At 52.2% G+C, this 26,950-nt stretch overlaps 2 protein-coding genes across 4 annotated transcripts in view; both read right to left on the reverse strand.

Moving 5' to 3' along the window:
- Nucleotides 1-226: 226 nt before the first annotated feature.
- LOC128065453 (EF-hand calcium-binding domain-containing protein 3) lies at nucleotides 227-4,232 on the reverse strand. The gene is made up of 9 exons (XM_052658632.1): nucleotides 4,171-4,232; nucleotides 3,285-3,509; nucleotides 3,120-3,172; nucleotides 2,187-2,330; nucleotides 1,777-1,848; nucleotides 1,568-1,688; nucleotides 1,122-1,315; nucleotides 857-1,015; nucleotides 227-384 (listed from the first exon to the last, which is right to left on the reverse strand). Exons 1-9 carry the CDS (start codon nucleotides 4,230-4,232, stop codon nucleotides 227-229), a joined length of 1,188 nt encoding a protein of 395 aa, XP_052514592.1.
- A 15,080-nt stretch (nucleotides 4,233-19,312) lies between these two features.
- Nucleotides 19,313-26,950, reverse strand: part of MAP3K14 (mitogen-activated protein kinase kinase kinase 14) — a 43,137-nt gene continuing 35,499 nt past the window's right edge. For all 3 annotated transcript variants that reach the window (XM_052658077.1, XM_052658076.1, XM_052658078.1), the window contains 7 exons: nucleotides 25,679-25,842; nucleotides 25,038-25,188; nucleotides 23,238-23,612; nucleotides 22,964-23,070; nucleotides 22,374-22,518; nucleotides 21,296-21,396; nucleotides 19,313-20,919 (listed from right to left, as the gene is read on the reverse strand). In XM_052658077.1, the coding sequence (XP_052514037.1) occupies nucleotides 20,755-20,919; nucleotides 21,296-21,396; nucleotides 22,374-22,518; nucleotides 22,964-23,070; nucleotides 23,238-23,612; nucleotides 25,038-25,188; nucleotides 25,679-25,842 (1,208 nt within the window). In that variant the 3' untranslated portion in view covers nucleotides 19,313-20,754. The remainder of the gene's footprint in view (nucleotides 20,920-21,295; nucleotides 21,397-22,373; nucleotides 22,519-22,963; nucleotides 23,071-23,237; nucleotides 23,613-25,037; nucleotides 25,189-25,678; nucleotides 25,843-26,950) is intronic.

A 26,950-nucleotide genomic window follows, 5' to 3' on the forward strand; every position in this document is an offset into this window, starting at 1 on the left:
CACCCCTCTTTCCCCAACAGCCATACTTAGCCTCAGCGGGAGCCCGGCCTGTAACTTATGTAAAGGGTAACCTCGCGCCCCTTCCGCTCTCCCCACCCCGACCCAGCTCCGAGGACTCTCCATGGACCTTATTTTTATACAAGATTAATAAAGACGTTTGCAAAAGATCCGTGTCCGCTCCGTGCCCGCCCCCACTACAAGCTGCCTGCTTCGCTCAGCAAACACTTTATTTGTACAGTTTCTTCGTAGCAGGTCTCTGCAAATAGGCCGGAGAGGGGGAGAAGGGCTGCTTCTGGATCAGAGTTGGGGGCGAGGGAGCCAGTTTCGAAGGGCACATACACCCTAGTAGTTGGCCCGCGAACCCTGCGGAAGCGCGGAGGGGGCGTACGGAGGGTCAAGTTTGCAGCTCGGATTAGAGACGCAGGGTTAGCTCCACCTGAGTCCACGTTTCTGCCGGCCCATTTCCACCAGTCCTGCCTCCCACCTGGGTCCCTCGCCCCCTTTCCTTATGCCCCGCCCTATCCTTAGTCGATCCTTAGTCGTGCTGTAAAGAACAATATCGCGCAGGAATCTGCAATGTTAGGTCCGTGAATCAAGGTAAATTGGAAGTGGTCAAACAGGAGATGGCAATGAGTGATCTCTTATTGCATCTCCCTCGGTCAGGTCCCAATTTCTTGTAGTTCTGCTTCCACTCTGCCCGTCCCTCCTCTCCCCGCCGGTCTGTCCGGTTTATCTGTCGGGTCCCGCTCTGTCTGCCCCGCCCCTATCCTCTCGGTCCCGCCCCACCCTCACATGCCCTGCCTCTGATCTGCATAACCCGGTCCCGCCCGCTGGCCCTGCCTGTGTCGACTTTCACCTTGGCTGAGCCGCCGGCTCTTGGGCCCGCGCTTGGGGCGACTGGGCTGGTACGACTTGGGAAGTCGGACGTCTGGGCGCGGAGTTCGGCTCTGCGTGTGGGATTCTGGCTGCGGTCCCCCGTTCAGGCTAGGTATCTGGGAGTAGGGGCTGCACGCTCCTGGGGCGAGGAAGCGGGTAGAAGGAAAAGGAGGGGCCCTTCCTGAAAACCGGTTGTGAGAGAGAGTCCCCAGTCCCGCGGGTCCCCCGCCCAGCCCCGGGCGCACCCGCTTTGTGCAGTCCGTGCAGCGAACGCGCCAGCTCGGCATTGGAGAGGCCGATGAGGCGCGCGGCCTGGCAGAAGAACGCGAGGCCCGCGTGAGAGCGCCCGCTGCGGCCTCGACCGCAGCGAGAGCGACTGCGGGATTGACCTTTCCAGCTTGCGTTCAGACGCAGAGACCGCTGCTTCTTGGAGTAGTAGCTTGAAGGAGAAAAGTGGGCAGCCGCCTCAGACAGCGTCTCTCCCAGTCCTCTCCATCTCACCCGCGGGGAAACTGAAGTGGGACAGGAATCTGATCAGGGGCAACTTGTCTGATCGGGGGCAACTTGGCACCCAGGAAACTGACCCAGAATTCAGGCTCTCCTCTCTGGGGGAGGGACATCTGGGGACTCCTGAACCGGGCAGTCTGCTCCCCCTATCTTGGGCCTTGAAGCTGGGTCCAGTTGTGCCCACCTCATCACCTCCCGTACCGACTTGAAGGGCACATAGCCCAGGCTCATCAGCTTGAACAGCATCTCTAAGAAGAGGGTTTGCAAGCCCTGGGGGTCACAGGCCCAGCTGTTCCTCACCTTGCCTAGGGGCAGAGAACATGGGGGAAAGTAAGGAGGAGCCTTCCCCAGCCCAGGCCCACCCACTCCTGCCCCACCAGCCTTGCCCCTCACCCAAGCACTGAGCCAGGCGGTGGCTGTCAGTGAGGACACCCAGGAAGTCTTTGAAGCTTACGATTCCATCACCTGGGAAGAGAGACAGAGGAGGGCGTGCTGTAGGTGCCTGCCCCCCTGTAGAAGGCTTGCCAGCAGTTCTAGGCATCAGAATGTCCAGTCCTGCCTCTGGCCAAGGATTTTCTGAGGTCGAGTCAGGGAGAAATAGCCCTTGCTGTGTGGGAGCCCCAACTCAGGATGAGGATTATCACGGTAGAAATGTTTAGGGGTGAGGGGCTAGGTGTGGTGATCAGGGCAGGCTTCCAGGAAGAGGGACGAAAAAGATCAGACTAGGGATTTTGTGGGCAGTGGAGGTATTCTTCAAGGCTAGGGGTGGGAGAGATCATGGGAGTAGAGACAGGGTCACCCACCATCCAAGTCCGCCTGCCGCAGAGCCTCACACATCTCCTGCGGGCTCAGCTGGACACCCGCATTGCACAGGGCAGCTTTCATACTGCGCATGTCCACGGAGCCTGTTGGGCTGGAGCTGAACAGTTTGAAGACATCCCGGAATGCTGGGGGTGGGGAGGGGGCAGGCGAGCAAGGTGAACCCATGCACAGGAACCCTGATATTTACCCACTCTAGCTCAGATGAGACTGAAGACTTGGGTTCACCGATCCCCTGGGCATTATAACTTCAGGTAAAGAACAGTGGTTGCTGTGTGGGCACCTGTTAAGTGTCTGTTCAGTTCTCATGTCCAATGCTCATATGAAAAAAATGTTAAAAACTCTATGTCCAAGGCCACACCACCCACAGGGGCCATGCCAGGCTTTCGATTCAGGTGGTCTGGCTCTATAGCTCCAATGTCTGGAGGCTTCAGGAGCCCTGCTGGCAACCTGGCCTGTAGCTGGCACTGACAACTATTGATGAATAGAATGATTCTGCTTTGAGGGACCCCTGGCAATATCAGAGCATGATCTTTGCAGGGACACTGGGGCCCCCAAATGTAGAAGTGGTTCCTTCCACCTCTACTCCCTGAACCCCAGAGGGGCAGGGACTTCAGGTCCTTTTTTCCCATTGTTTCTTCCAGTTTCCCTTCCTTTCATCCTGTTCCTCCATCTACCATCTCTCCATCCACCATCCGCATACCTTGCAATCCAACAACCCCTCCCTCCCTTCTTCACATACACACACACACGTGCACACACACACATACACGCACAGAGCCATGATCCCTGGGACTGCAGAAATGAGCAAATTCGACCAGCATGGAGAGGTTACAGTACAGTCTGCTGTGTCCCAACCTCCTCTACTCTGAGCATCCCCTAGTTTTCCTCCCTGCTCCCAGTCCTGAGGCCCTCACCTGCTAGCTGCTGAGCTGTCAGGGGAAGCAGCTTCTTGTCTGCAAAGCTGCCTCTGGCAGGGGGAAGAGAGTAGAAAGGTCTTTGCACCTGCTGCTGAGTGGTGCCAGACTCAGGCAGGCTTTTCGACCCAGCACCCCAGCCCTGGCCCTGGTCCCTGCCCTCACCTCTGAGACCCGGTCTGAGGGCCTGACTGTATTGTGTGGGTGGCCTCAAGGCCCTTGAGCTGTCTGATCCTCTGGGAAGCCTGCTCAGCCCCTGTGGCCAAGATGGCAGCTGGTTCCTTCTGGGTCAGGAGGGTAGCACATTGTTGCAACCTTCCCTTCGGGGTTCTGCTGGCCTGCTCCTCTCCTGGGTCTTGTGTGAGCAGTCTTTGAGGCTTCGGTGGAGGCCTTGGAGGTGAGGAGAAGACAGGGCTGAGGGGTCCAGCCCATTTGAGTGTTTTGACTCCAGGGCACCTGGGACCAGATCTGTGGGTACACAGCTTCACCTCCCAGGACCGGCCCCCTGCCAGCCTGTTCCCACAGCCCTCTCTCTGGGGGATTCTGGAAGCACTAGCTTGGAGGAGTGACCTCCGCCCTGGTCACCTGGATGTTCTCTTTGCCGATGCTGATCGCTTGGTCTTCCGCCCTCTGCTGCCTGAAAGGCAGAGTTGCACGCTTGGAGGCTGGGCCTGTCCCCCAGGCCTGCAGTCCCCCAGGCTGGCTTTGGGATGGATCTGAACAACTGTCAGCAGGGGTGCGCTCCACCCTCACCACAGGCCTGCTCCTCTCTGCTAGGGAACCTGCACGTTTAGTATTTTGAGTTTCTGCTCCCTTAAGGCATCTGAATTTTGTGACTCCATGCCAGAAGCTAACAGGAAGGCTGAGGTGCAGGGGAGAAGTAGGCCCCAAAGGCCCCAGGTCAAGACATGGGAAGGTGGGGTCCAGCCAAGATGGGACTGTGGCTCACCTTACCTGAGGTGCCCTGGTGGGGGAAGGAGCCCTTCCTCTGGGAAGATGTGTCCCAATAGCCAGATGCCAGTGTTGGCCTAGTCCCTCCCCAGACACTCACCTCTGCGTCTCTTCTTCATCCCTCCTTCCAGCCACCTGCCCCCTTCTCTGGCCCTGGCCCATTCTTCAGTGCTCACGCGTGTTTCCTTAGTTGCTTCACTCATGTCTGACTCTTTGCGACCCCATGGACTGAGGTCTGCCAGACTCCTCTGTCCATGGAGATTCTCCAGGCAAGAATACTGGAGTGGGTTGCCATGCCCTCCTCCAGGCGATTTTCCTGACCCAGGGATTGAATGCATGTCTCTGGCACTGGGAGGCGGGTTCTTTACCATCAATGCCAGCTGGGAAACCCACCCCCCTTCCTAATCCCATTCCCCCCTCCTCAGCCCCCTCTCAAGGCAGGGCAGGGTTCTAAGGGTCTGCAAGGTAGGGATTTCACTTGAAGGGGAGCCTTGGTCTGGAGGAGGTCTCGAGTCTCTCTAGGCCCCAAGCCTCAGTGCTGTCTCCCCTTCTCTTTCTCCCTGACTTCCCCCTTCCTACCCACGTCCGTCCCCACACTCCAAGTTCTCTTCCCTCTTGTTGCCATCTCCTCTTCCAGAAGCTTCCCCACACTGTCCCTCCTCCCCTACCGTGGAGAGGCTCATGCATCCTGGTGCATGCATCTGGGGCACAGGCGCTGTGTACGTGTGTGCCTGTGTGCCTGGCACGTGTGGAACGTGCTTCTTCGGCCTGCATGCGTCTGTGTCACATGCATGTCTGTTCACGTGCTGATCGGCAGCTGGTGTGTGTGTGTGTGTGTGTGTGTGTGTGTGTGTGTGTGTGGACTGCCTGCAGAAGTGCATCGTGACCCATGGACTCTCCCCTACACTGGAGGTACCTCTGAGTGGAGGTGGTAGCCCCTGGAGGACCAGTCCCTTGGCTGCATGGTTCCCCTCCTTCAAGCCCTGAACACCATCCCTTCCCCATGCCAGGCTTCACCATGAGAGAAGCGGGAAGAATTCCTTCCAGAAGCCTTCTCGCCTGCCCAGTCCCACCTCCAGGAGGCTCTTGCCTCAGACGATCCCCAAATGTCTCTTTTTACATCCAAGAAGCCTCAGACAGGGCACAACTGAGGTCTCCCCAAGGCAAGTCATGACTCTCTGATGCTGGCCTAGGAGTCTGGTGCCGTGTGGGGGGAGTAAGCAGGCAGGGGGTGCTGGGGTGGCTAACAGTGCAGGTGGCATCTCTAAGCATTGGAGACCAGGATGCTGAAGTCAGAGGAGCTCACTGGTCCAGGAGCATTTGCACAAAAAGTCTGAGCCAGGGGGCCAGCACTGGAGGCTTTACTGGTTTTGTCTAGTCATTTCTCTGGGGAGGCGGGGGTTGACAGCTTAAAATGGATTTTCAGGAATAATGGATTCCCTTTCATGGTTCCCGGCACCGAGCTGCAACGCAAAAGAGAGAGTGTCACTTGGGCCCTGGTGGGAAGGACAAAGGAGGGGTGAGCCCGGAGGCCTTTCTGAGGAGGGCGCAGGGGCTCAGACGGCCTCTCCCTGCTGCGTGATGTGGATGGGCAGCTGCCTCTCTGTCACGTTCCTCCATCACCAGGAAGCGCGGGGTGCTGGAGAACCCAGGGTCCTCAGTCCTGCCTCGCTGGGCATATCCAGGGCCCAGGGCTGAGACCTAGGGCTGCTCAGGAGGAAAAAGCCTGAGTGCTTCCAGTGAGGGTGAGGCCGTCTACACTCATGGCGAGAAACCTCCTGATGCTAGAATGGTGTTCTGGTTCTGGCTTCGAACCCAAGTCCCTGCCCCCGCCCTGGAGTGCTTACCCTCCATGGTCCCCAGGCCTCTGTCGGCCCTGGCCTTGGTACTGCACCTAGGCCCACCGGAACTTGTTTCCAGCAGCCTTTATGAGGTCACTGAGGTGGAGACATCACTCAGCCAGCCCCTCATTCCATTGTCCCCTGCCCCCACTTGGCTGTGTGAGGAGTGGGCCCGCCTGCACATCCTGGGGGGCGCCGTGGGGCAGCCTCGCTTACTCTTTTGCAGCTCCTTTTGGCTGAGGGGATGTGGTCGGGGACTGGAGAAACTTCAGCTCCCCTTCAATGGTGGCCCTCTTGAACCCTGGCTTTCTGAGGTCAAGGCAAGGGTGAGGGACGTCCTCATCTTCTCGCTTTGGGGCATCCTGCATTTTCCTGGCTTCTCCTGGTTCCTCTGGCGGCTTCTCATCCTTCGTGAGTTTTCCCTGCTCTGGCTCGTCCGTAGTGGGTTGGGCAGCATGACCCACAGCAGGCTCTGTGGGAGGTGGCATGGCCTTCTGGGGGGTGCTCTTGATCATGTGCTGCAAGCTGGGCAGGTCCATCTTGCTGGAGGAGGCCATGGCCAGGGTTGATGCGAAATTGATCAGCTCTTCCAGGCCCATGCTGGGCATGCAGAGGGACAGCTCGGGGCTTGGAGTCTTCTGGGAGGCTTTGTCTAGAGGGCCTTGCTGGGCGCTGGAGTCCTGGCTCTGCTTCTTGGAGCTCTCGGTGTCCTTGGGGACCATCTGTTGGGCTGGGCATCTGGTGGTCTTTTCTGTGCTCTTCTCGATGGGCTGCGGGCTGATCACTGGCTGCAGGCTGTGTTCTGACACCTGGATGAGCCTGTCTACCCAGAAGAGGTGCCTGGAGGTCTGCACATGGATGGAGCGGTAGTCCTCGTCCATGGAACTCACGTAGCTGGAGTTGGACCTCATGCTCAGCTGTCTGATGTCAGGCTTCGTTAGCGCATCTCCATAGGGTTGTGGGGACTCTTCCCTGTACCCCTGGGGCTTGGGGTCTTCCTGTTTGGCCTTGGGCTCTGCCTGTGGGAAGGGCTTCTGTTCTGGCTCCACTTGAGGGAGCTCTTCTTCGGGAAGCTCTGGCCCTAGCAATTCGTCCTCCAGCTGAAAGGTTTCAACAGGAAGCTGAGGCTGTGCCTGGCACCCCCACCTCAACCGCCACGGTTCTCCCCATCCCCCATTCTCTGCCCGGCCCCACCCTGCACTGTCCTTCTGCTCACTTCCTCCCCAACACTTGCCTCCTCCAAGTGACCTGCTTGGGGCAGGGAGGCAGTGGGGGCAGCTGGTGAGGGTGGGTGTGCATGTGTGTGCCAGCCCTGGCCTGGTGCTAGGGTTGGTCCCATAATTGTCCAGGGTGGGGGCTTATCAGGGTTTAGACAAGATGGGCCTCAAAGACCCCTGCCCCTGGCCTCCTACCTCCCCCTAGGAGGTGATACGGTCTGCTGTTACCTCCATGTCATCTTCCTCTTGTATTGGCTGGATCTGGTTTTGGTTTATGTCACCCCTAAGACAGAGGAGGCACAGGGTGGATGTCAGGGCTCCATGCAGTAGGAGGAGTAGCGTCTGGGGAGGGTCTCTGGTGCCCTTAAAGCCTCCTGCCTTGTGCAAGGACTGGCAAGATGCTCCCAGTTCACTCCCCTGGTGGTGCCCACTCCCACTGAGAATCCCATGGCAGACTCATAGTCTCAAACTTCAGTGAGTTCAGAAAGCACCTAGAGAGCTTGCCAAGTTGCTCCCCTCCCCCTACAATCTCTGCAGAGGAGACTGACTCCTTGGGGGAGGTCCCCCTATCCAACAGTCCCTTTCCTAGAAGCTTGTGTCTTTTATTTCAGCTGGAGGTGAAGCCCAGAAATCTGCATTTTAATCTAGCATCCCAGTGGGCCAGTGTCTTGCAAGCGGCTCATCACAGAGGGAGAAGCCCAGAGGGACACCCTCTCCAGAACCTGCCGGCTCTCAGCTCAGCAAATCTGAAGTACAAGGGTGTGTGCGGAGGGTACCCTTGGTTCTTATTGCTAGTTGGCTGCCATCTCAACCGCTGCCCTCAGTCATTGTAACCTTTCTCTTATTTAGGCACCTGCCCACCCTCCCCTTGGACAGTTCTGATCTCAAAGAAAGGCAATGCTAAGGGGTCAGGCTCCATCCATGTCCTGGGTGTACCCCACCACCCTTCAGTCCCCCTCCAACCTGAGGGATTGGGGACGGAAGCAGAGCTGGGGATGGCCTCCATCCCCACCCCTGCTGCCTTTTGGCCTGGATACTGGCCTTGGGGAGATTTTGGAAATAAGCAAGATAGAGGGAGATCCTGGGTGAGGGTGGGTGATCTCGGGGGTGGGGGAGAAGTCCTATGGTGATGGGGGACTGGTTCTCACTGTGAATCCATAATGTCCACCGACTCTTTGCCACAGCAAGGAAATCCATTGGCACCTGGCAGGGAGAAGGACGTGAGGGCAGGGGACCTGCAAGTGCAGACAGTCCCTGAGCGAGTCCGGAGCTCAGGCTGGTGGCACTGCTGCAGCCACCCCTCTCCTTCCCTGTCCCTTCCCTAAGCCCACGCGCCATTCCCTTGCCCATCCTGCCCCTTGCCAGCATCACCAGCACCCCATCCTCCACGTCTGCTTCCTCCCACATTTCGTGATCCATCACTGTCTTCCATTAGGGCAAATACGAATAATAGTGGTTACTTCCATTCACTGAGTGCTAGAAACTAGCCCGGGGATTGTGTTGAGCACGTTATAGGCTTTAGTTCTTTGATTGAAAGCAAAACACGAGAAGAGGTTCATTTGCCCAAGGTCCCTCAGCTGATCACTCAGGAAGTCAGGCGTTAGATGCAGGCTTCACTTAAGGAACTCTTTACTGCCCTGCCCTGAATGTCATCCTATCCTGGAGCCTGTAAATGTGCGGGGTCCTCCGTCGCACCCCAGGTGAACTTTCTTCATCTTTTCCGTTCCTGCCCCTGCTCCCCTTCCTCCACTGTGTCTGGCCAGGCTTCAGATCTGCCACTCACTCTCATCCTAGCCACTCTTATCCTGTCCTCTCTTCCCCTGGCTTCTCATGCCATTTCACATCCTGGGATCATCTATTTCCAATGCCAGGCCAGAATTCTCACCCCAGGTGCTTGATTTGAGGTGACACTTGCGTGGTAAGTTGATTCAGTTGTGACTGACTGTGTGACCCATGGATTGTAGCCTACCAGGCTCCTCTATGCCATGCCCTCCTCCAGGGGATCTTACCAACTAAAAGATTGAACCTGCATCCCTTAGGCCTCCTGCAGTGGCAGGGATATTCTTTACCACTAGTGCCACGTGGGAAGCTCATCTGTTTATTTTGCAACATGAAACATCCTTTGTAGAGGAGATTGGCTCCTTGGGGTACGTCCCCCCTCACAGTCACCTTTCCTAGAAGCTTGTATCTTTTATTGCAGAAGCTTCTCTTTCATCTTTTGGTGATAGGGGCCACCAGACTGTCCCATTCTCTGAGCCCCAGGATGGCGGATAGGGGTTGATGGTGGGGCCATTATGGCAATGAGCAAGCCTGGATCCCTATGAGCCTGCAGTGTGACAGGAAGTGACAGCCTTAGCCCTGGGAAGAATTGCTCCCAGGATTAGCTTAGAAGGATTAGAATGTGCTGTGGCCTCTTCCTAGAGGTGGAGAGGCTGGGGAGGGTCCTTGCATGGCTGATATTGGGTCCTGGGCTTTGGGTTGCTCCATGCACTTCCTAGCTGATGCTAGTGGTAAAGAACCCACCTGCCAGTGTAGGAGATGTGAGAGACATGAGTTCAATCCCTGGATGAGGAAGTTCCCCTGGAGGAGGAAATGGCAGTGCACTCCATTTTTGCCTGGAGAATCCCATGGACGGAGGAGCCTGGTAGGCTACTGTCCATAAGGTCACAAAGAGCTGGACAGGATTGAGGTGACTTAGTAAGCATGCACCCACAGGTTCAGCCTGGGCCTGGGATCCTGGATCAGTTGGGTGACTGAGCTAAGAGTGCACCAGGGGCAGGCTCCCAGTGGCCAGCTCAGTGGTTTCTTCAGAACTCATCACTTCTTTGACCACCATGCTTTCTTTGACCATCCCTCAACTTCCTCCCCACATCTCTTCTGCTCCATTTCTGCCTGCCCCAACTGCTGCTATGCCTCAGGCTTCTGACCCCACAGCCTTCTTTTGCTTTGTGGTTGCTCAGTTGCTCAGTTGTGTCCAACTCTTTGTGATCCCGTGGACTACAGCACATCAGGCTTCCCTGTCCTTCACCATCTCCCAGAGCTTGCTCAAACTCATGTCCATTGAGTACGTGATGCCATCCAACCAGCTTGTCCTCTGTCATCCCCTTCTCCTCCTGCCTTCAATCTTTACCAGCATCAGTGTCTTTTCCAATGAGTCTCCCTTCATGTCAGGTGGCCAAAATTTTGGAGCTTCAGCTTCAGCATCAGTCCTTCCAATGAATATTCAGGATTGATTTCTTTAGGACTGACTGGTTTGATCTTGCTGTCCATGGGACTCTGAAGAGTCTTCTCCAACACCACAGCCCAAAAGCATCAATTCTTTGGCACTCAGCTTTCTTTATGGGCCAACTCTTGCATCCATACATGACTACTGGAAAAAATATAGCTTTGACTAGATGGTCAAAGTACTTTGTTGGCAAAGTAATATCTCTGCTTTATAATATTCTGTCTAGCTTTCTCATAGCTTTTCTTCCAAGCGACAAGCGTCTTTTAATTCATGGCTGAAATCACCATCTGCAGTGATTATGGAGCCCAAGAAGATAAAATCTATCACTGTTTCCATTGTTTCCCCATCTATTTGCCATAAAGTGATAGGACTGGATGTCATGATCTTAGTTTCCTTTGCTTGTTTTACAAAGTTTCTCTGGGAAGTTTAATCAACACCTAAAAGCCTTAACTCTTCCATAAAAAGCACTTGGATATGGATAGAAGGAAAAATTATGATAGTATGCACCTCACTGCTGCACTGGGGTTTAGAAGCAAAAATCTGAGGTTGACTCAACTTGGGGCCTCTATATTCAACCTGGGAATGTTCTATTAGGGATTCACGTGACATTTGGTAGTATATAAAGTAATATCGACTTCCAACTGTGGATTGCTTTATATAGAAAGGCATTGATTTTGTATTCTGCAACCATCCTAAAATCTTATTGGTTCTAGTAGCTTTTTTAAGATTCCATAGGGTTTTCTACATAAACAATAATATTTGTGACTCAACATAGTCTGTCTTCTTCCTTTTCAACCTGGATGTCTCCAAGTTCCTTTTCTTGCCTTATTGCACTGAGAATAATCTCTGGAACAATGTGGAACAGAATTGAGAGTAGATATTCTTGCTTTGCTAGTGAGCTTAGGGGAAAAGTATCCAGTATTTCATTCTGAAATATAATGTTATAGTTTTTCTCATAGATGCTATTTATCAGGTTGAATAAAGAAGTTTCCTTCTATTCCTACTTAATTTTTAAATAGGAGGGGATGTTGGGTTTTATCTGATGCTTTTTCTGAGTTTATTGAGATGATGTTTTTCTTATATTTTGTTAATATATAAGTTATGTATGTATGGCTATATGTGCTTAGTTGCTCAGTCATATCTGACTCTTTGTGATCCCATGGACTAAAGTCCACTAGGCTCCTCTGTCCATGAGATTCTCTGGGCAAGAATACTGGAGTGGGTTGCCATGCCTGCCTTCAGGGGATCTTCCCAACCCAGGGATGGAACCCAGGTCTCCTGCATTGTAGGCGGATTCTTTACTGCCTGACCCACCAGGGAAGCCAGGGAAGTTATATATAGCATGTGCTACATATATTACATATTATTCTGCTCATAATTCTATTATAACTTGTTTATGGTGAGATCTTGTATTCCTGGGATAAATCTCACTTGATCACAATGTACTATCTTTTTATATATTGTCAAATTTTATTTTCTAACTTTTAAGATGAATTTCCACATATATGTTCATGAGGTCTATTGGTACACTATTTTCTATTCTTATAATGTCTTTCTTTTTATAATGTCTATGATGTAAGGTTTTGACAGTAGAGTAATGCTGGTCTCATAGAATGAGTTGAGACATGTCTCGTCTTCAACTTTCTGAGTTTGTGTAAAATTTTTACTATTTATTTATTATGTTTGGTAGAATTCACAAATGAAGACTGTGGACCTGGACCTGGAGTTTCCTTGTGAGAAGATTTTAAATTACAAATTCAACTTAAAAAATAGATACAGGGTTATTTAGCCTACCTATTTATTTTTTATTGTGGCAAAATACACATATCATAAATTGCCCTTTTAAAATTATTTTTAAGTATGCAGTTCAGTGGCATTAAGTATATTATCATGCAGCCATCACCACTATCCATTCCCAGAATATCTATTTCTTCTTGAGTGAGGTTTGGGAGTTTGTATTTTTTTAAAGGAATTTATCCATTTCATCTAAGTTGTCAAGTTTATTGGCATAAATTATTCCTAATATTCCTTAATTATTTCTTTTCATATCTGCAGAGTCTATAGTGATGTTACCTCTTTCATTCCTCATGCTGGTAATTTTTGTCTGTTTTTTTTTTTTTCCCCCTTGTCCAGTTTGGCTGTAGATGTATCAGTTGTATGGGTCTTCTCAAACCTGCCAGAGATATATGTCTGATTCCTGAGTGGTCACATTAAAGTAATATCTGCAAAGCAATAGGCTCCTGCAGTCATAGGCTCCCAATCAGCTTTTTATGATTTCACTCTTACGCATGGACAACCAAGCATCACTAGGCATTTGAGAAAACTGCTAACACAGGAGAGCTAGACTGAGGGAAGAGACTACTCCAGAACACCAGAAGAGAAACAAGGGAACTGAAAAATTCTAATCATCTTCAGAGACTCAGAGTTTCAGATATTCAGCAACATATATATTGCATCCAAAGAACACGAACAGGATACTATTTTAAAAAGAACTATGAAAAGAAAGAGCTTTTTAGCAAACAATTAAAAAACAAAATACAGAGAATATTCCTAGAAGGTAGAACTAAAATATCAAGACGATGTGAGAGAAAAGGATCAAAAGGAAATCCAATGCTGGGTTATAGAAAGGAGATTCAGAAAGAATGGAGACCATGGAGAAGAAAAGTGAAATCATATTTCCCTGAGCTGAAGGATGTCATTAGCTTAAAAATGTTTGCTGAATACCCAGCACTATAGATGCCAGAAGATCTTTGCTCTAAAAGTTCATTGCACCAGGAACAAAGGATTCCTAAATACTTCTAAGTGAAAAACAAGTTACCAACAAGGGAAGGAGAATCATACTGGCAGTGGAGTTAGCAATACAGTTGCTTTTAACATTCTGAGGGAAATGGTTTTTAACCTAGAATTTTATATCCGGCAAAACTATCATTTCAGACATGGAAAAGTAAGAAAGTTTATTCCTTTTTTTTTTTTTGGAAGTTATTTGAGGATGTGCTAACACAAAATAAAGGTGTAAAACAAGAGAGTCAGGGATGAAAAAGCGTATCCAACCCAGGAAAGCAGCTGAATCCCAGATGTTAACTGTATAGAGGCCTACACATTGGTGCAATAGGATGAAGGATCCTGGGCAATAGGTCTCTGAAATAAAGAAAACCTAACAGAATAGTTAACTAAATGTAGAGGCTGAAGAAAACAAAGACTGTGATAAAAGCCAAGAGTATATGTAAAAGGCCACTAAAAAACAAAAACAGGAAAAACAAAAAGCTGTATGAGAAAGAAAAGGTAATTGTGGTACCTTTTATGGCTCAGCAGTGAACAGTTTTCATGTAGTCATGATAATAAATCCTGTTTATTAACTCTCAACATTTAGAATCAATATATAGGCAAAATTTGGAAAACATAATTATGGTTATGGGACAATGTGAATGCTATCAACCTTGATATTAAAAAAACAAACATACAGGTTAGAGTCTTTGGGAGCTACAAGGCAGGAAGAAAAGTTGAAGGAAAAGGTAGGGTCACTAAAACATCTTACTATATGTGTGTCAAAAGATACTCTCTAAAGTTGATGAAAAAATAAATAAATTTACAAAGGCATTAGCAGATTAAAAATAATTGATGTTGGGAAGGTGGGGCAGGGTGGTTTCCATTAGAGCGGGTAGGTGGTCCAAGAAGAAGCCTGTCAGCTTGTGGAGAGATGAGATGGTAACCAGGCAGAAAAATCGTTCAAATGAAACAGTGGTGGTGGCTCTGAGGAGTGAGGCTGGGCATGTGGTATAGGGGATTCTTGCTTTTCAATCACTGAATAAGCTCTTCAGTACTATTTAACCATATGCATGTATTTCTTGGATAAAGTTAAAAAGAAATGTTGAGCTCCAGGGGTACATCCCTGGTGGTCCAGTGGCTAAGACTCTGCCATCCCAATGCTGGGGGCCCAGGGTTTGATCCCTGGTCAGGGAACTAGATCCCACATTGCCACAACTCAGAGTTGGCATGCTGCAACTAAAGATTCCACATGCCACGATGAAGATTGACGGTCTTTATGAAGATTGAAGGCCTGGTGTAGCCAAATAAATAAATTTTTAAAAGGTTGAGGCCAGCTACTGTCCAGGGACTGTGCTAAGGGCAGAGGACACAGTGATGAACATACACAATCTCTGCCCCTTGGAGCTTTCAAGCCTGTGGCTGTAACCACAGGAGAACCTCCAATCTCTATTTCATACTCCCACTTGACCCTCCAATTTCTATTTCTTACTCCCATTTCTCCTGAGTTCTAGACTTAAACTGCAGTCACTGATTACACATTTTTCCCTTAGGGGGCCTCAACTTCACTTTGTTTAAAACCCTATGGATTCCTTGTCAAAGCCTGAGATGAGTAGTTTGAATAGAATTCCCCTTTACTATTGTTATGACTAGGTGAGCTAGGGGCTCATCTCTTCCTAAAGACCTCCCAGACTCTACCCCAAGCCCCCCACCCCCCCACAGCAGACCTCTATCTAAGTGCACAGCTTCTTGCTGACCCTCAGTGAGAGGTGGGTTGGGTGTGCGGTTTGCTTACTTTGAATCTCTGATCCTCTACACAGAGTCAGGCACAAGGTGGATTCTCAGCAAAAGTCTGTGCAAAGAATGGTTTCCTGGGACTTCGCTGGTGGTCCAGTGGTTAAGAATCTGCCTGTCAATGCAGGGGATACAAGTTCGATCCCTGGTCTGGGAAGATCCCATCTGCCATGGAGCAACTAAGCCCATGTGCCACAACTGCTGAGCCCGTGCTCAAGAGACCATGCTCTGCAACAAGAGAAGCCACCGCAACGGGAAGCCCGTGCGCCGTGGCTGGAGAGTAGCCCACTTGCCACAACTAGAGAAAGTCTTTGCACAGCAATGAAGACTCGGTGCAGCCAAAACTAACTAAATAAATAAAATTATTTTAAAAAAGAATAGTTTCCTTATTCCTCTCACCCTACGAAACTCTTCAGATTATCTCCCATTTTTGGCCTCAAGTTCATACCTTGGTGTCCAGACTCTAGGATGGCCAACACAGTTCTGCATGTTTGACCTATCTTCCTTTCCAATCTCTCATCTCTTGATAAGCTCCTCTCCCTGGTTTCTTCATTTATCCTATCACCCCAGTTAGAGACCTGGGTCACTTGCAACCTCCTCACTTCCCTAGCTCCTGACTTTCCCACCACTGTTAATGACCTAGTGCACATCCCTTCTCCATCCCCACTGCCTCTCTCCTCTTCCGACACCAAAGTCAACACACACCCAGGACTCATGATCCCCTCAACACTCGGTGCTGAGTGCTTTGCATGCATTCAGCCCTCAGGGCCACATTCTGCACAGGTGGCCATGACTCTCCTCTCATAGATGAGGAAGTTTGCACAAGTCACACAGCTCTTAATAACAGCACCACGACCTGAACACAAGTCAGACCGGCTCCAAACCCCGTGGTGCTACCCACTGTGCTGGCTGAAATTTCTCTAGGCCTCTAGCTGATGTAATACAATATGGACCACTGATCCACATTCCCCCTGACCCCGGCCCCAACCTGGGCATCTCAATGACTGCAGAACAAGCCTGCTGCATTGCACCTGCTCACATCCAGACTCTAGGGTGGCCTCAAAGATCCTGCATAGTCTGATTCCTGCCTTCTTTTTTCATCTCCTGGTATCCAGTTCCCTGCCTTGCCCCAAGCTCAAGAGGCCCTGGAACATGGAGGGAACTTTTGTGCCTCAGTGCCTTTGCACATGCTGTTTCTGATACTCAGAAAGTCTCTCTCCTGAGAAAAATCCTACTCATTCCTGACAGCCCAACTCAAATCTCCAATGTCATTATCTCCGTGACATACCTGGCTGTCTAACCCACATTTAAATTTTTAGTTAACTCATTAGACTCAGGGCCTAGCACAGAGTAAGAGTAAGTGCTGGCAAATAATAAATGCTAGAGAGAGTGTGACGGAGAAAGCAATGGCACCCCACTCCAGCACTCTTGCCAGGAAATTCCCATGGACGGAGGAGCCTGGTGGGCTGCAGTCCATGGGGTTGCTAAGAGTCTGACACGACTGTGCGACTTCACTTTCACTTTTCACTTTCATGCACTGGAGAAGGAAATGGCAACCCACTCCAGTGTTCTTGCCTGGAGAATCCCAGGGATGGGGAGCCTCATGGGCTGCCGTCTATGGGGTCGCACAGAGTCGGACACGACTGAGGCAACTTAGCAGCAGCAGCAGCAGAGAGGGTGTGAAGAAAAAAATTCCTCCTACGCTGTTTGTGGGAATGTAAATTGGTGCAGTCACCATTGAGAACAGTATGGAGATCGCTTAAAAAACTAAACATAGAGTTACCACAAGACCTTACAATTCCACCGGAGAACATCTGGAGAAAACTCTATTTTGAAATGATACCTGCACCCCAATGTTCATTACAGCATTTACAATACTCAAGACATGGACGCAACCTAAATGTTCATCAACAGATGAATGGATAAAGATGGTGTGGTATACACACACACATACACACACTGGAATAGTATTCAGTCATAAAAAAGAATGAAATAATGCCATTCACAGTAACATGGATGAAGTGAGTGAAAATCTCTCAGTCGTGTCCAACTCTTCACGACCCCATGGACTATACAGTCCATGGAATTCTCCGGGCCAGAATACTGGAGTGGGTAGCCGTTCCCTTCTCCAGGGAACATGGATGGACCTAGAGGTTACTACTGAAGAAGCCAGACAGAGAAAGACAAATATGACATGACTTATATGTGGAAACTAAAAAACAAACAAACAAATGAACTTATTTACAAAACAGAGACTCTCAGACACAGAAAACATATGGTTACCAAAGGGGAAAGCAACTTCCCTGACGGCTCAGGTGGTAAAAAACCTGCCTGCAATGCAAGAAATCTGAGCTTGATTTCTGGGTTGGGAAGATGCCCTGGAGAAGGAAATGGCAGCCCATTCCAGTATTCTGGCTTGGAGCATCCCATGGACAGAGGAACTTGGTAGGCTATATAGTCCGTGGGGTTGCAAAGAACTGAAAAGGATTGAGCAACTAACACTTTCCCTTTCAAGGGGGTGGGTGGGTAAGAATAACATGCACACTACTATATAGTAAAATAGATAACCAACCAGCTGTATAGCACAGGGAACTATACTCAATATTTTGCAATAACCTATAAGAGAAAAGGATCTGAAAAATATATATATATACATCACTGAATCATTGTGCTGTACACCTGAAATCAACACATTGTAAATCAACAATACTTCAATTAAAAATACAATAAAATACAGTTCTCTAAGATTAAAAAACAGAAAAAAGAGAAGGGGATGCAATAAACATTGCAGGAGTGATTTAAGATGTCTGCATCAATTTGTTTGTTGAGGGGAAAGCTGTTCTCTGGTTGTTGATTTTTGGCACGTTTTGAAGGCTGGTCCATGCCGTCCTGGGAGAGAAAGTTCTGAGAAGAAAGCCTCCAATCCGGGGGTGGGGGAGATCTGGGCCCCCTTGTTAGAAACCTGGGAGATCCAGGGCCCTCAGGGGAAACCATCTTTGTTTAAGGGTACAGAGAGAAGTGCAAAGCACAACGGAGGGCCTCAGTGAAATATCTGTTGAAGCACACTGCCTTTCTCTGCAAAAGCCTCAAGCACCAACCACGGAAACACTTGATTTGATTTGGAGCGGGGGTGTTTCCTCTGCAGTTTGGGGAAATTCATATATCGCTTCCTGGGCACAAGGCCACCGCCCCTCATCCGCGGGGACCGCGGGGGTCTGGCTGGGGGTCGACCTTCCTCTCCGACGCCCCCCCCTCCCCCCCCCCCCCCCCCCCCCCGCCTCGGCCAATCCCCGCCCCCCGAGCCCCTACCTCACTTTCACTTTTCCCGCCCGGCCCCGCCCCTGCCCCAGCGAGCGCTGCCCGCTCCCACCTGTCACCCCCATGCTGACCGAGACTCTGTACTGGAGGCGGGAGCGGGCTGGTGGCTGCTGCCCCTCCGCCTCCAGTGCGCTCTTTGGTGGCAGGCTGTCCGGGGCGGTAGAGATGCGGGGGGTGCGGTGGGGTAGAGGGGGGAGCCGGTGCCTGTGATGTCGCTGCCTCTGTGACGTCCCTGACGCGAGCCCCGCGGCGTGTGGGTGGGCTTGGCAGTTGGTGGAGGAGTCTTCCAGAGAATGGGGCTCCTCCTTGCCCCGCAGCCGGAGCTCCTCCTTGGGAGACATCCAGGAGGCGCTGTTCTCTGCTGCCGGCCCAGATGGGTAGACGATGGAGACTGGTAAGCCTGAGGTCTGGTGGGCTGAGCTTTGATCTGCCCTGGGCACACTGGCATAAGGCCGCTGCACCTTCTGTGTGCCCAGGATCTTCCAAGAACCTGCTGAGCTTGCCACCTTTGCCCCAAGGTATACACATGTATCTGTGCACACGAACTTGGACATAGATTCCTGCTGTAGAGCCAGATTAGACGAGGCACCCTGTGTGCCAGTGACATCCATCCTGGGGTTCTGTCCCAGCGCCAGGGAATCTACTTTGGGAAAGTCATCTCTGAGCACGTGCAGACACCCAGCTGGCTGGAAAGGCTGGCAGTTCAGGCCCATTCCCAGTCCAGTTCCCTGGGAGCCAGGCCTCAGGGACAGAGGAGTGAGTGGGACAGTCTTGGTTCTGGGCATGCAGTCTGCCGCCACTACCCCACTCCCCTCAGCCTGGCACCGTTTGGCTAGGGACTTCCCAGCTGTCACCATGTGGGGCATCTTGTCTGACTGGTCTGAATGGATAGCCTAGAGGTAGGACTGGAAGTGTCACTGGGAGGAGTGGTGGGAAAGGGCTGAAAACAGTCTTTGCCCAGGGTGGGGCAAGATTGGATAAGATCCCATCAAGAAGCCAGAGGGAGGCAGCTGGTAGGATGTGAGGTTCAGGGCATAGGCAGGAGGGAGTGGAGACAACCACGGTCCAGACACACTTGTCATTACCTCAAACTTTATTGCTTACAAAGTTATCTACCATTTCAACTCTGCAGTGTGAATGCTGCAGTTCTTCACATCCTGGGGGCTGGGAGTCTCTCCCTGGGGAGGAGTAATGGCTAAATGTGGATAGCTGGGCAAAGGCCACCTGGCAAGGTGTGGGGTCGAGCTTCTCCCCAGATGGAATCTCAGGGGATACCCCCTTACCCCTCAATAATTCACAGTTGATTAATGCTACATGAGTCCTGATCAGCTGCCCCCCAAAAGAAGAGGCTGGCCTCGGGGCGGCGGGGCACATCTTAAGGAAATCTGGAGGAGGTTTGAGGGGTCACATGCATGAAGAAGGGTCAAGAACTCAGTCCCTTCCCCCATCTCCTGGCTTGCGTGTGCCCATGCAGAACCGCTGGCTTGCCCTCCTGGAGGGCAGCCATGAAAGTGCTTTGAGGTCATCAGAGTGCAAAGTGCCGTTGGCAGTGCCCTGGAGACCAGGGGCGGCAGGGTCAGAGTGTCCCGGGAGGCTCGTGTGAGGGTGTGGAGGGCCGGGGCCAGGCTAACAGGAGCGCCCGCGTCGGGTGCTTTCTGCGGAGTCAATCGCGCTCTGTCCTCAGAGCGTTCCTGTTGGGTAGGCCTCGTGTCGCCCTCCACTCCCACAGCTGAGTGAGCTGAGTGCCAGCTGGGCAGGGGCAGTGCTGGGCCTGCGGCTGGGCTCGGGGCCTGCTGCTCCGGGGCAGACTGGGGGCTGGTGGCAAAGGGGCACGTGCTTGGGGGCTGAGAACCGTGTCACTTGAATGCCTTCTCTGGTTCTTCTGAAGCTGACCTCCGCTCAGGGCCTGAGTCGCAGCACCCTGAGGAGTGGCATTCTCTCCCAGGGAGACCCCTCCCTGGGAGATCCCCACGTCAGGCGTTTCTCCCTCCCTGGCCTGAAAAGCTCCTAGTGCTAGAAGAGGGGTTGGTGGCCAGGCACAGCCGGACAAGGGGGTCAGAGGGGCCCCTCCATGAACGCAAGGGGAGGCATACCTGCCGCCCCAGTCCTGGCCTGGGCCTGGGGGAATTGTTAGACGCTCACACCTGCCTGGAAACCGAGGGACGGCTCACCCCCCTCTCCTGACCTGGGCCAGAAGCCGCTCTCCCCTGACTGCCAGCAGGTGGCCACTGATCCTAACGCGGTCAGGCCAGCTTGTCGGGACCAAGGCAGAGAAGACCCTCTGTTCCTCGTGGGAAGGCCTCCTGTCTTCCTCCTCCTCTCCTGTGGGCTCAGGCAGAACGCAGGTGGAAGATACCGGGAGGTGCTCTGCTGGCACCGCCTTTCTGCTGCCAGCCCCTGGTCCCACCGTTGAGCCACGGGCTGGCAGAGCTCCGGGAGCAGGCAGAGCCTGTGTCTCAGGGCAGCACTGAGCACCGAGAAGGAAGGCCGCTTCTGGCCGAGTGGAGCCAGTGGTGGAAGGCTGCTTAGGGCCTGTTCTCCAGCTGGCCGTGCTTGACCCTCCAGCTCCAGGCGAAGCTGCCGTCTGGGGCCAGGGTGCACTGCAAGTCGATGCCTGAGTCCGGCACCTCCATGTCGTAGCGCACGGGCTGCCCGTCCTTGGTCACCAAGCTGAAGGCTGCAGCTGGGATCTGGGGGCAGAGCAAACCAGGGGGCCTGAGAGCGGCTGGGGTGCTGAAGGGTCCCAGCAGAGCAGAGCTGATGGCTTCCTGCTACACTGGGAGACACTTCCCTCCAACGCAGCAGGCAGCCTTGGAGTATTATCTGCCTTTCATTCTGGAAGACTTGGAGAATCTCACCCAGCCCAAGTGGGTGGGGATCCTGAGGACCCCTCAGTCACCACTGCCAGTCTTGCCCTGGGACCCGGGGGGCGGGGGGGCGGACATCACAGGGCCAACTATTCCCTCTGGTGCCATGTCTACTTATTCGAAAGCTTCCTTCCTGGAGGACTGAGCTAGGCACACTGGATTCTGGGAGTCTGCCCCTCAGCAGGCACCTGCCCCTCACCTGGCTGCTGATGCCCGTTGCGATGTCTCCCACCTTGGCCCGGTGGAATTCCCGGATGTGCAGGTGTTCGCCATTGAGAGACTGTATTTGGACTTTCACACCTAGAAGTCAGGCAGGGTGACTATCAGGAGAGTGGCTGCAAGCTCCCTAAGGCGCCCTAGGGAGGGGGAAGCAGGGTGGCTGAAAAAGCTGCAGAGATGGCTTTAGGATGGAAGGGCTGTAACGTTATACCCCTGCTAGCTCTTCCTGGCCATGTTCTGCCAGTACCGGAAATCTGGCCTGCACAATGCAAAGGGCTAAGGTTGGCTCCTGTGTGGAAGCAGTATTCCAGCTTATACACAAAAAGCAGAAAGGAACTGGAAGCAAAGATTCTTAAATTGGGTTGTGGGCAACTTAGATGGTAAGGTTCCCTGAGGTGGGACAGCCTCTGGCCAGGCATGGGGCTTGATGCCATGAGTCACACTGGCCCTGGAAAGGCCAGGGAACTGTGTGCTGATTAAACCCTTGTTCTATCAAAATCACAGAATGACCTCTGCAACCACACTTGAAAACAGAAAAGTTCCACATGTGCTGGCTTTCTCATCTTCCGACTTCAAATCCCAGAGGAGGATCTCAGGAAACCTATTGCTAAGCTCTGTCTTTTTTCTTCTATTTTTTGGCCACACCCCACGGCATGTTGGATCTGTTTCCTGACCAGGAATTGAATTTGCACCTCCTGCATGGAAGGCAGTCTTAACCACTGGACCACTGGGCAAGTACCTCTTGCTGAGTTCTTGATTAAAATGCTCATGGGCTCCTGTTTTTCCCTTTCCCTTCAGAAGTTCAGGTTTTTGACTCCAAGCCAGGAGAGACTGCTCTCTACCCCCAGCTAGAGGCTTCTGGGACTCCATCAGCTGCCCATGAGGGGCCATGGTCCTTCACTGCCCCATAAGGACAGGCTCTGAGTTTAGTTTACTCTAAACTGACTCAGTGGCCAGGCACCTCAGGTTCTGGGTGCCAGGTACCTTCCACCTCTCCCGTCCCGACTGTGCCCTACCCTCAGACTCCCCAGTCCCAGGCAGAGATCAGGGGACTGTACCGTTGAAATAGCTTGGTGTGTCAGTGGGCCGCCCCCGGGCCAGCACCATGTTCCAGCTGGAGCTGCGGGCCTCCGCCTGGCTGCTCCACGAGTGCACGCCGGAACTCAGTGTGTCCCGTGAGCTCTGAGAAGCCTTGGAAGGGTTCTAAAACGAGAGTGGGCACAGACTCAGGTCCCTGGGCTCAGGGAACCTTCTCTGGCCTTGGTCTGTTTTGGCGAGGAAGTGCTCCTGGCTTGGGCTGGAGTGTGGCTCTACTGGTCACTACTGGGACTCAGCACGGGGCTGAATTCTTGAGGGGCCCGGGCTGGAGGAAGGTGATGATTATTCTCTATGGGGACTAAAGCCCAGCCTTTCCCCTCACTATCTTAGTCGCCAAACCAGTCCTGCATTCCCAGGTATGCTGGAGATGGACTGTTTCATTCTGAGAAACCAGGACCCCCCAGCCCCAACGAGGACCCCTCCCGTAAGAAAGGGGCAACCCTATCACCTGCCCTTTACCCTCTACCTGCACTGAATACCTCCACGGGGTGGACACAAAGCCACCAGCCCTGTGCCTGGGCTCCTGGTCCATGGCCCACGGCCCACTCACCTTCTCACTGTCGTCTGACAGGGAGAGGCTGTCGACGCTGAGGCATGAGAGGATCTGCTCCTGCTCCTCCAGGGAGAACGGCTGGGACAGGCTGTTCAGAAATAACTCTGCAGAGAGAAGCAGAAAATGACTGTGAAGGACCGGGAGGGGTCTGGGCTCACTGCACGGATCGCTGAGCCCAGGGTGGGGGCTGGCTATGGAGAGGATGAAGCCAAGGCCTTGGGGCAGGGCCCAGGCCTATGTCCAGGGCCCTGGAGGCTGCAGCTGCCCATACCTATCTCCAGCTGCTGTAGCTCCTGCTCAGGAAAGGTTGCCTTTCGCTCAGGTGAGCTGGGGTTCCTGGCGGGGGCCGGATCCAGGGAGGACAGGGGCAGTGGGTCCCATGTCCCAGACTCCTCCTTGCCCCAGTGCAGGCTGGGCGACTTGCTCTGCTCTGGGGGGTCTGGAGGTGGAGGAGGCTGGAGCTTAGGGGCCCCGCCTGCTGCATCCTTAGCCGGCTGCAGCCCTGGGGCCCCTGGTGAGAGCTCCCCTGGTGGGGCATGCAGGGTCTGGTGAGGGTGGGCTTGGCTTGGCGGTGGGTGGGCTTGGAGTGGCAGTGGATGTCTTGGTTCTTTGTACTCTCCTCTCCAGGGACTCCTCAGACCTCCCACTACAAAACAGAGAGGACACGCGGTGAGGAGGGAACAGGCCAGGCCGGGTGGCCTTTTCTGAGCAGAGAAGCACCAGAAGTGGGCAGGGAGGGTGGTCCCTTGCCCAGCCAGGACATGATTTCAGAGGGCACTGCGTGGTCTTCACAGGAGGCTTCTTTCTTAAGGTGGGTCCTCTCACAAAAATAGAACAGTATTTCTTTTATTCCATTTTCCTTCCAGGTAACAGTTGGAAATTTAAAAATTATAGAATTGGCTCCAGAGAAGGACTTTGTTAATATTAATAGTATTATAAAGGGAAGACTTAAAAATAGCTCTGGGGTAACGCCCACTCCTAGCTTCCAGGAGAATGGGCCTCGCTGGCCCTCTGTGTCTTACCCTTCCCTTCCCGACAGTCAGTGCTTCCTGAGGGGGCACTATCTCTCTGGAGTCGGGGGGCAGTTCAGCCATTATAAATGGGCGGGCCATTATAACTACCATCTACGTTTGGGGTGGGGGCCATGCAAGGTGTCTCTCCTGTTTTACTCAATCCCTATTCGTTCTCCTCACCACTGCCTTTCAAGTCCTGACACTTCCCTCCCTTGCACCCCACTGATGTTCTATCTTCAGGAGACATCAAAAGTCCAATATGTCACTTTAGGTCTCACTGAATTCTTGCTAAGTGTGTGTTGTTTTTATTTATCGATTTTTAATTTATACAAACGGCACTGTATTCTAGGCCTTGCTCTCTTGGTCCCTGCTTCACCAGGCACTATAGTTTTAAGATCCAGCCAGGTTGCCCTGTGAACACCGAGGTGCTTTTACTGCTGTGGGTGCTGCGTGGAGCATCCCGCACCCCACCCCACCCCATCCGACTCCCACCACTGGCCTTTTCGTGTTCCCAAGGAGGGACACCCAACTGCGCCCATCTCCCCTCCCACAAATGACACTCTAATGTACATCCCCAGGTGTGTCCCTCATGGATCTGGGCAGAGTTTCTTTGGTGGTGTGCCCGGAGTAGGGTGCAGAGTCCCAGGTCTGCAGACATCTGTCTGAGTGCGGCCAGGTGCCCTCCAGCAGAGCCTACGGGCCACTGTCCCATATCCCCACCCATAGTTGGCACCACCAGCTTTCTGACTTTCTCCTACACAGACGGCTAGAAATTGATACCTGGCTTTATTTCACATTCTCTGATACTAATGAGTTCAAGCCCTCTTTATATGTTGTGACCTCATTCCCCCATCTCCTGAGCATGGCCTCTGCATCAAGGTACAGTACTAAGCACTTGGGCTCACGTGACCTCAGTCTTCCTAACAGGCCTGAGGTTGGTGCCATGCCCACGCTCTAGATGGGGAAGCCAAGGCTCTGAGATGTTGAGTATCTTGTTCTTGACCACCACACGACCCCACCGGCTCTCTCTCTCCCCGCAGCCAGCGCGGGGCTCTTACCGTGCTGCAGCGCCAGGCTGACCTTCCCCCCCAGCTCCACTGCAGATGCTCGGTGCACCGGCTCTTTCCTGAGCCCCTCCTGGATGGCCTGGGCCGTGAGCGGGGCACAGGAGGCCGGGATCTCCCTCACAGGTGGAGGCTCACTGGCAATCTGGGGGTCAAAAGGCAACATATGAGACTCGCCTCCCCATCACTTCCTTTTCTTGCTGCTCCCCACTCTCCCCTGTCCTGCTGTGCTGGGGTCAGTCAAAAGGACTAGAGTGGCCTGGTCTAGAGTGAGGGCTGGGGCTTTTCCGAGAAGAAGTGGAAAAGGGCTTAGGTAGGACAGAACGGAGCAGGAGGCGAGGCGCCCATACCCCCCAGGCACCCACGACCCCCACAACCCTCAGGAGGACAGGCGGGGGTGGCCTGGGGTGTGGACACAAGAGAGCCCTGAACCATGAACTCAAGACCCTTCACCCAGGATCTGCCCTCGGACCCTCAAATTTGGGTAGCCAAGAATTTAAGTCAGGATCCCACATCTCTGATGAGGCCCTTGCTTGCTCCTGCCTGCCACTGAAGGGCGGCCGACACGGGAGGCGCCACCAAGCCTGCAGCCTGGGCCCCTGGCCCTGCTGGCCGTCCCAGGTGCTCTCACGGACCTTGAGGCAGAGCGGTCCTCGGAAGTACTGGGTCCAGGGGTGGCAGCCATTGAGCATGTGCAGCATCATACAACAGCTGCTCCAGACGTCCACCTTGGCGTCGCAGGGCTTGCCCATCACCACCTCTGGCGCCATGTGGGTCTCTGTACCGGGGATGTAGTCCCCTGTGGAGGTGAGGTGAAGCAGAAAAGGTGACTGTGAGCTCTGATGGGCGGAAGCCTCGGCTATGACCACCCCAGTCAGTTCCTGATATACCTCGACTCTGTCTCAAAGTACTGTAAGTAGAGAGAAAGCCTCCAGATCCAACTTGCTGGGGATAAGCCAAGGTGGGGATTGTGCTGGGGACGGGAACAAATATATCATCTAACATACGGGCTCTGGACGTCTGTGGTGGTCCAGTGGTTGAGAGTCTGCCTACCAGTGCAGGGGACATGGTTCGATCCCCAGTCCAGGAAGATTCCATATACCATGGAGCAACTAAGCCTGTGCACCACAATTATAGAAGCCTGCACTTTAGAGCCTGTGCTCCACAACAAGAGCTGTCACCACAATGGGAAGCCCAGCCCGCACACAGCTAAGAAGAGAGACCCCTGCTTATCGCAAATGGAGAAAGTCTATGCAGTGATGAAGACCCAGCACAGCCAAAAATAAATAAATAAGTTAATTAAAAAACCCATTGGCACTGCCATTTGGATCAAACTCTCAAAATGCCTTCTAAAAGGGGGGAGGGATTAATAGTATGATGTTCCTGAAATTTTAGTAACTTAAAAAAAAAGGAAAAAACACTTATATGCATAAAAGATTAGAAAGACTGATGCCAGATGTGAATACTGTTATTTTTCTGGTGGTTTGTGTTTCTTATTTTTGTTTAGCTCTACTTTCTGTGAAAGATATTAGAAAATATATTTTTATAATAAGATATATATGTATATATAATATATTAAAGTTAATATATGATATCAATATATATAATATATATGATATAAAAGATATTTTATAATATAACACAATAGTTATTTCAAAGTGGAAAGCAGGTATCTGTGTTCAAATTACATCTCCAGAATTATCAAGAGTCCTTTGACAACAAAGAATCACTTCTCAAAGATTGCTTTTCCTTTGGTCAAAATGAAATAATTTTATGCTAAAGCTATAAATAAAAAGCAGGGCACAAAACTGTGTTATGATGACCTTAACTATATACAGAAAAGTACCCAAAATATTATGAGTAAGGAAAGACCTGGAGGGAATTATCTAAAATATTCATGATTATCT

The sequence above is a fragment of the Budorcas taxicolor genome, chromosome 19 (genome assembly GCF_023091745.1).
Source record: "Budorcas taxicolor isolate Tak-1 chromosome 19, Takin1.1, whole genome shotgun sequence".
Lineage (NCBI taxonomy): Eukaryota > Metazoa > Chordata > Mammalia > Artiodactyla > Bovidae > Budorcas > Budorcas taxicolor.

What these genes read in the sequence shown, in the direction of transcription:
- LOC128065453 (XM_052658632.1), bottom strand. Translation starts at nt 4,232, where the DNA reads ATGGGCCAGGGCCAGAGAAGGGGGCAGGTGGCTGGAAGGAGGGATGAA. An exon ending in GCACGGACTGCACAAAGCGG is followed by an intron (nt 1,016 to 1,121) that starts GTGCGCCCGGGG and finishes TCCTCGCCCCAG; the next exon opens with GAGCGTGCAGCCCCTACTCC. An exon ending in GAGCCGGCGGCTCAGCCAAG is followed by an intron (nt 385 to 856) that starts GTGAAAGTCGAC and finishes GACCCTCCGTAC; the next exon opens with GCCCCCTCCGCGCTTCCGCA.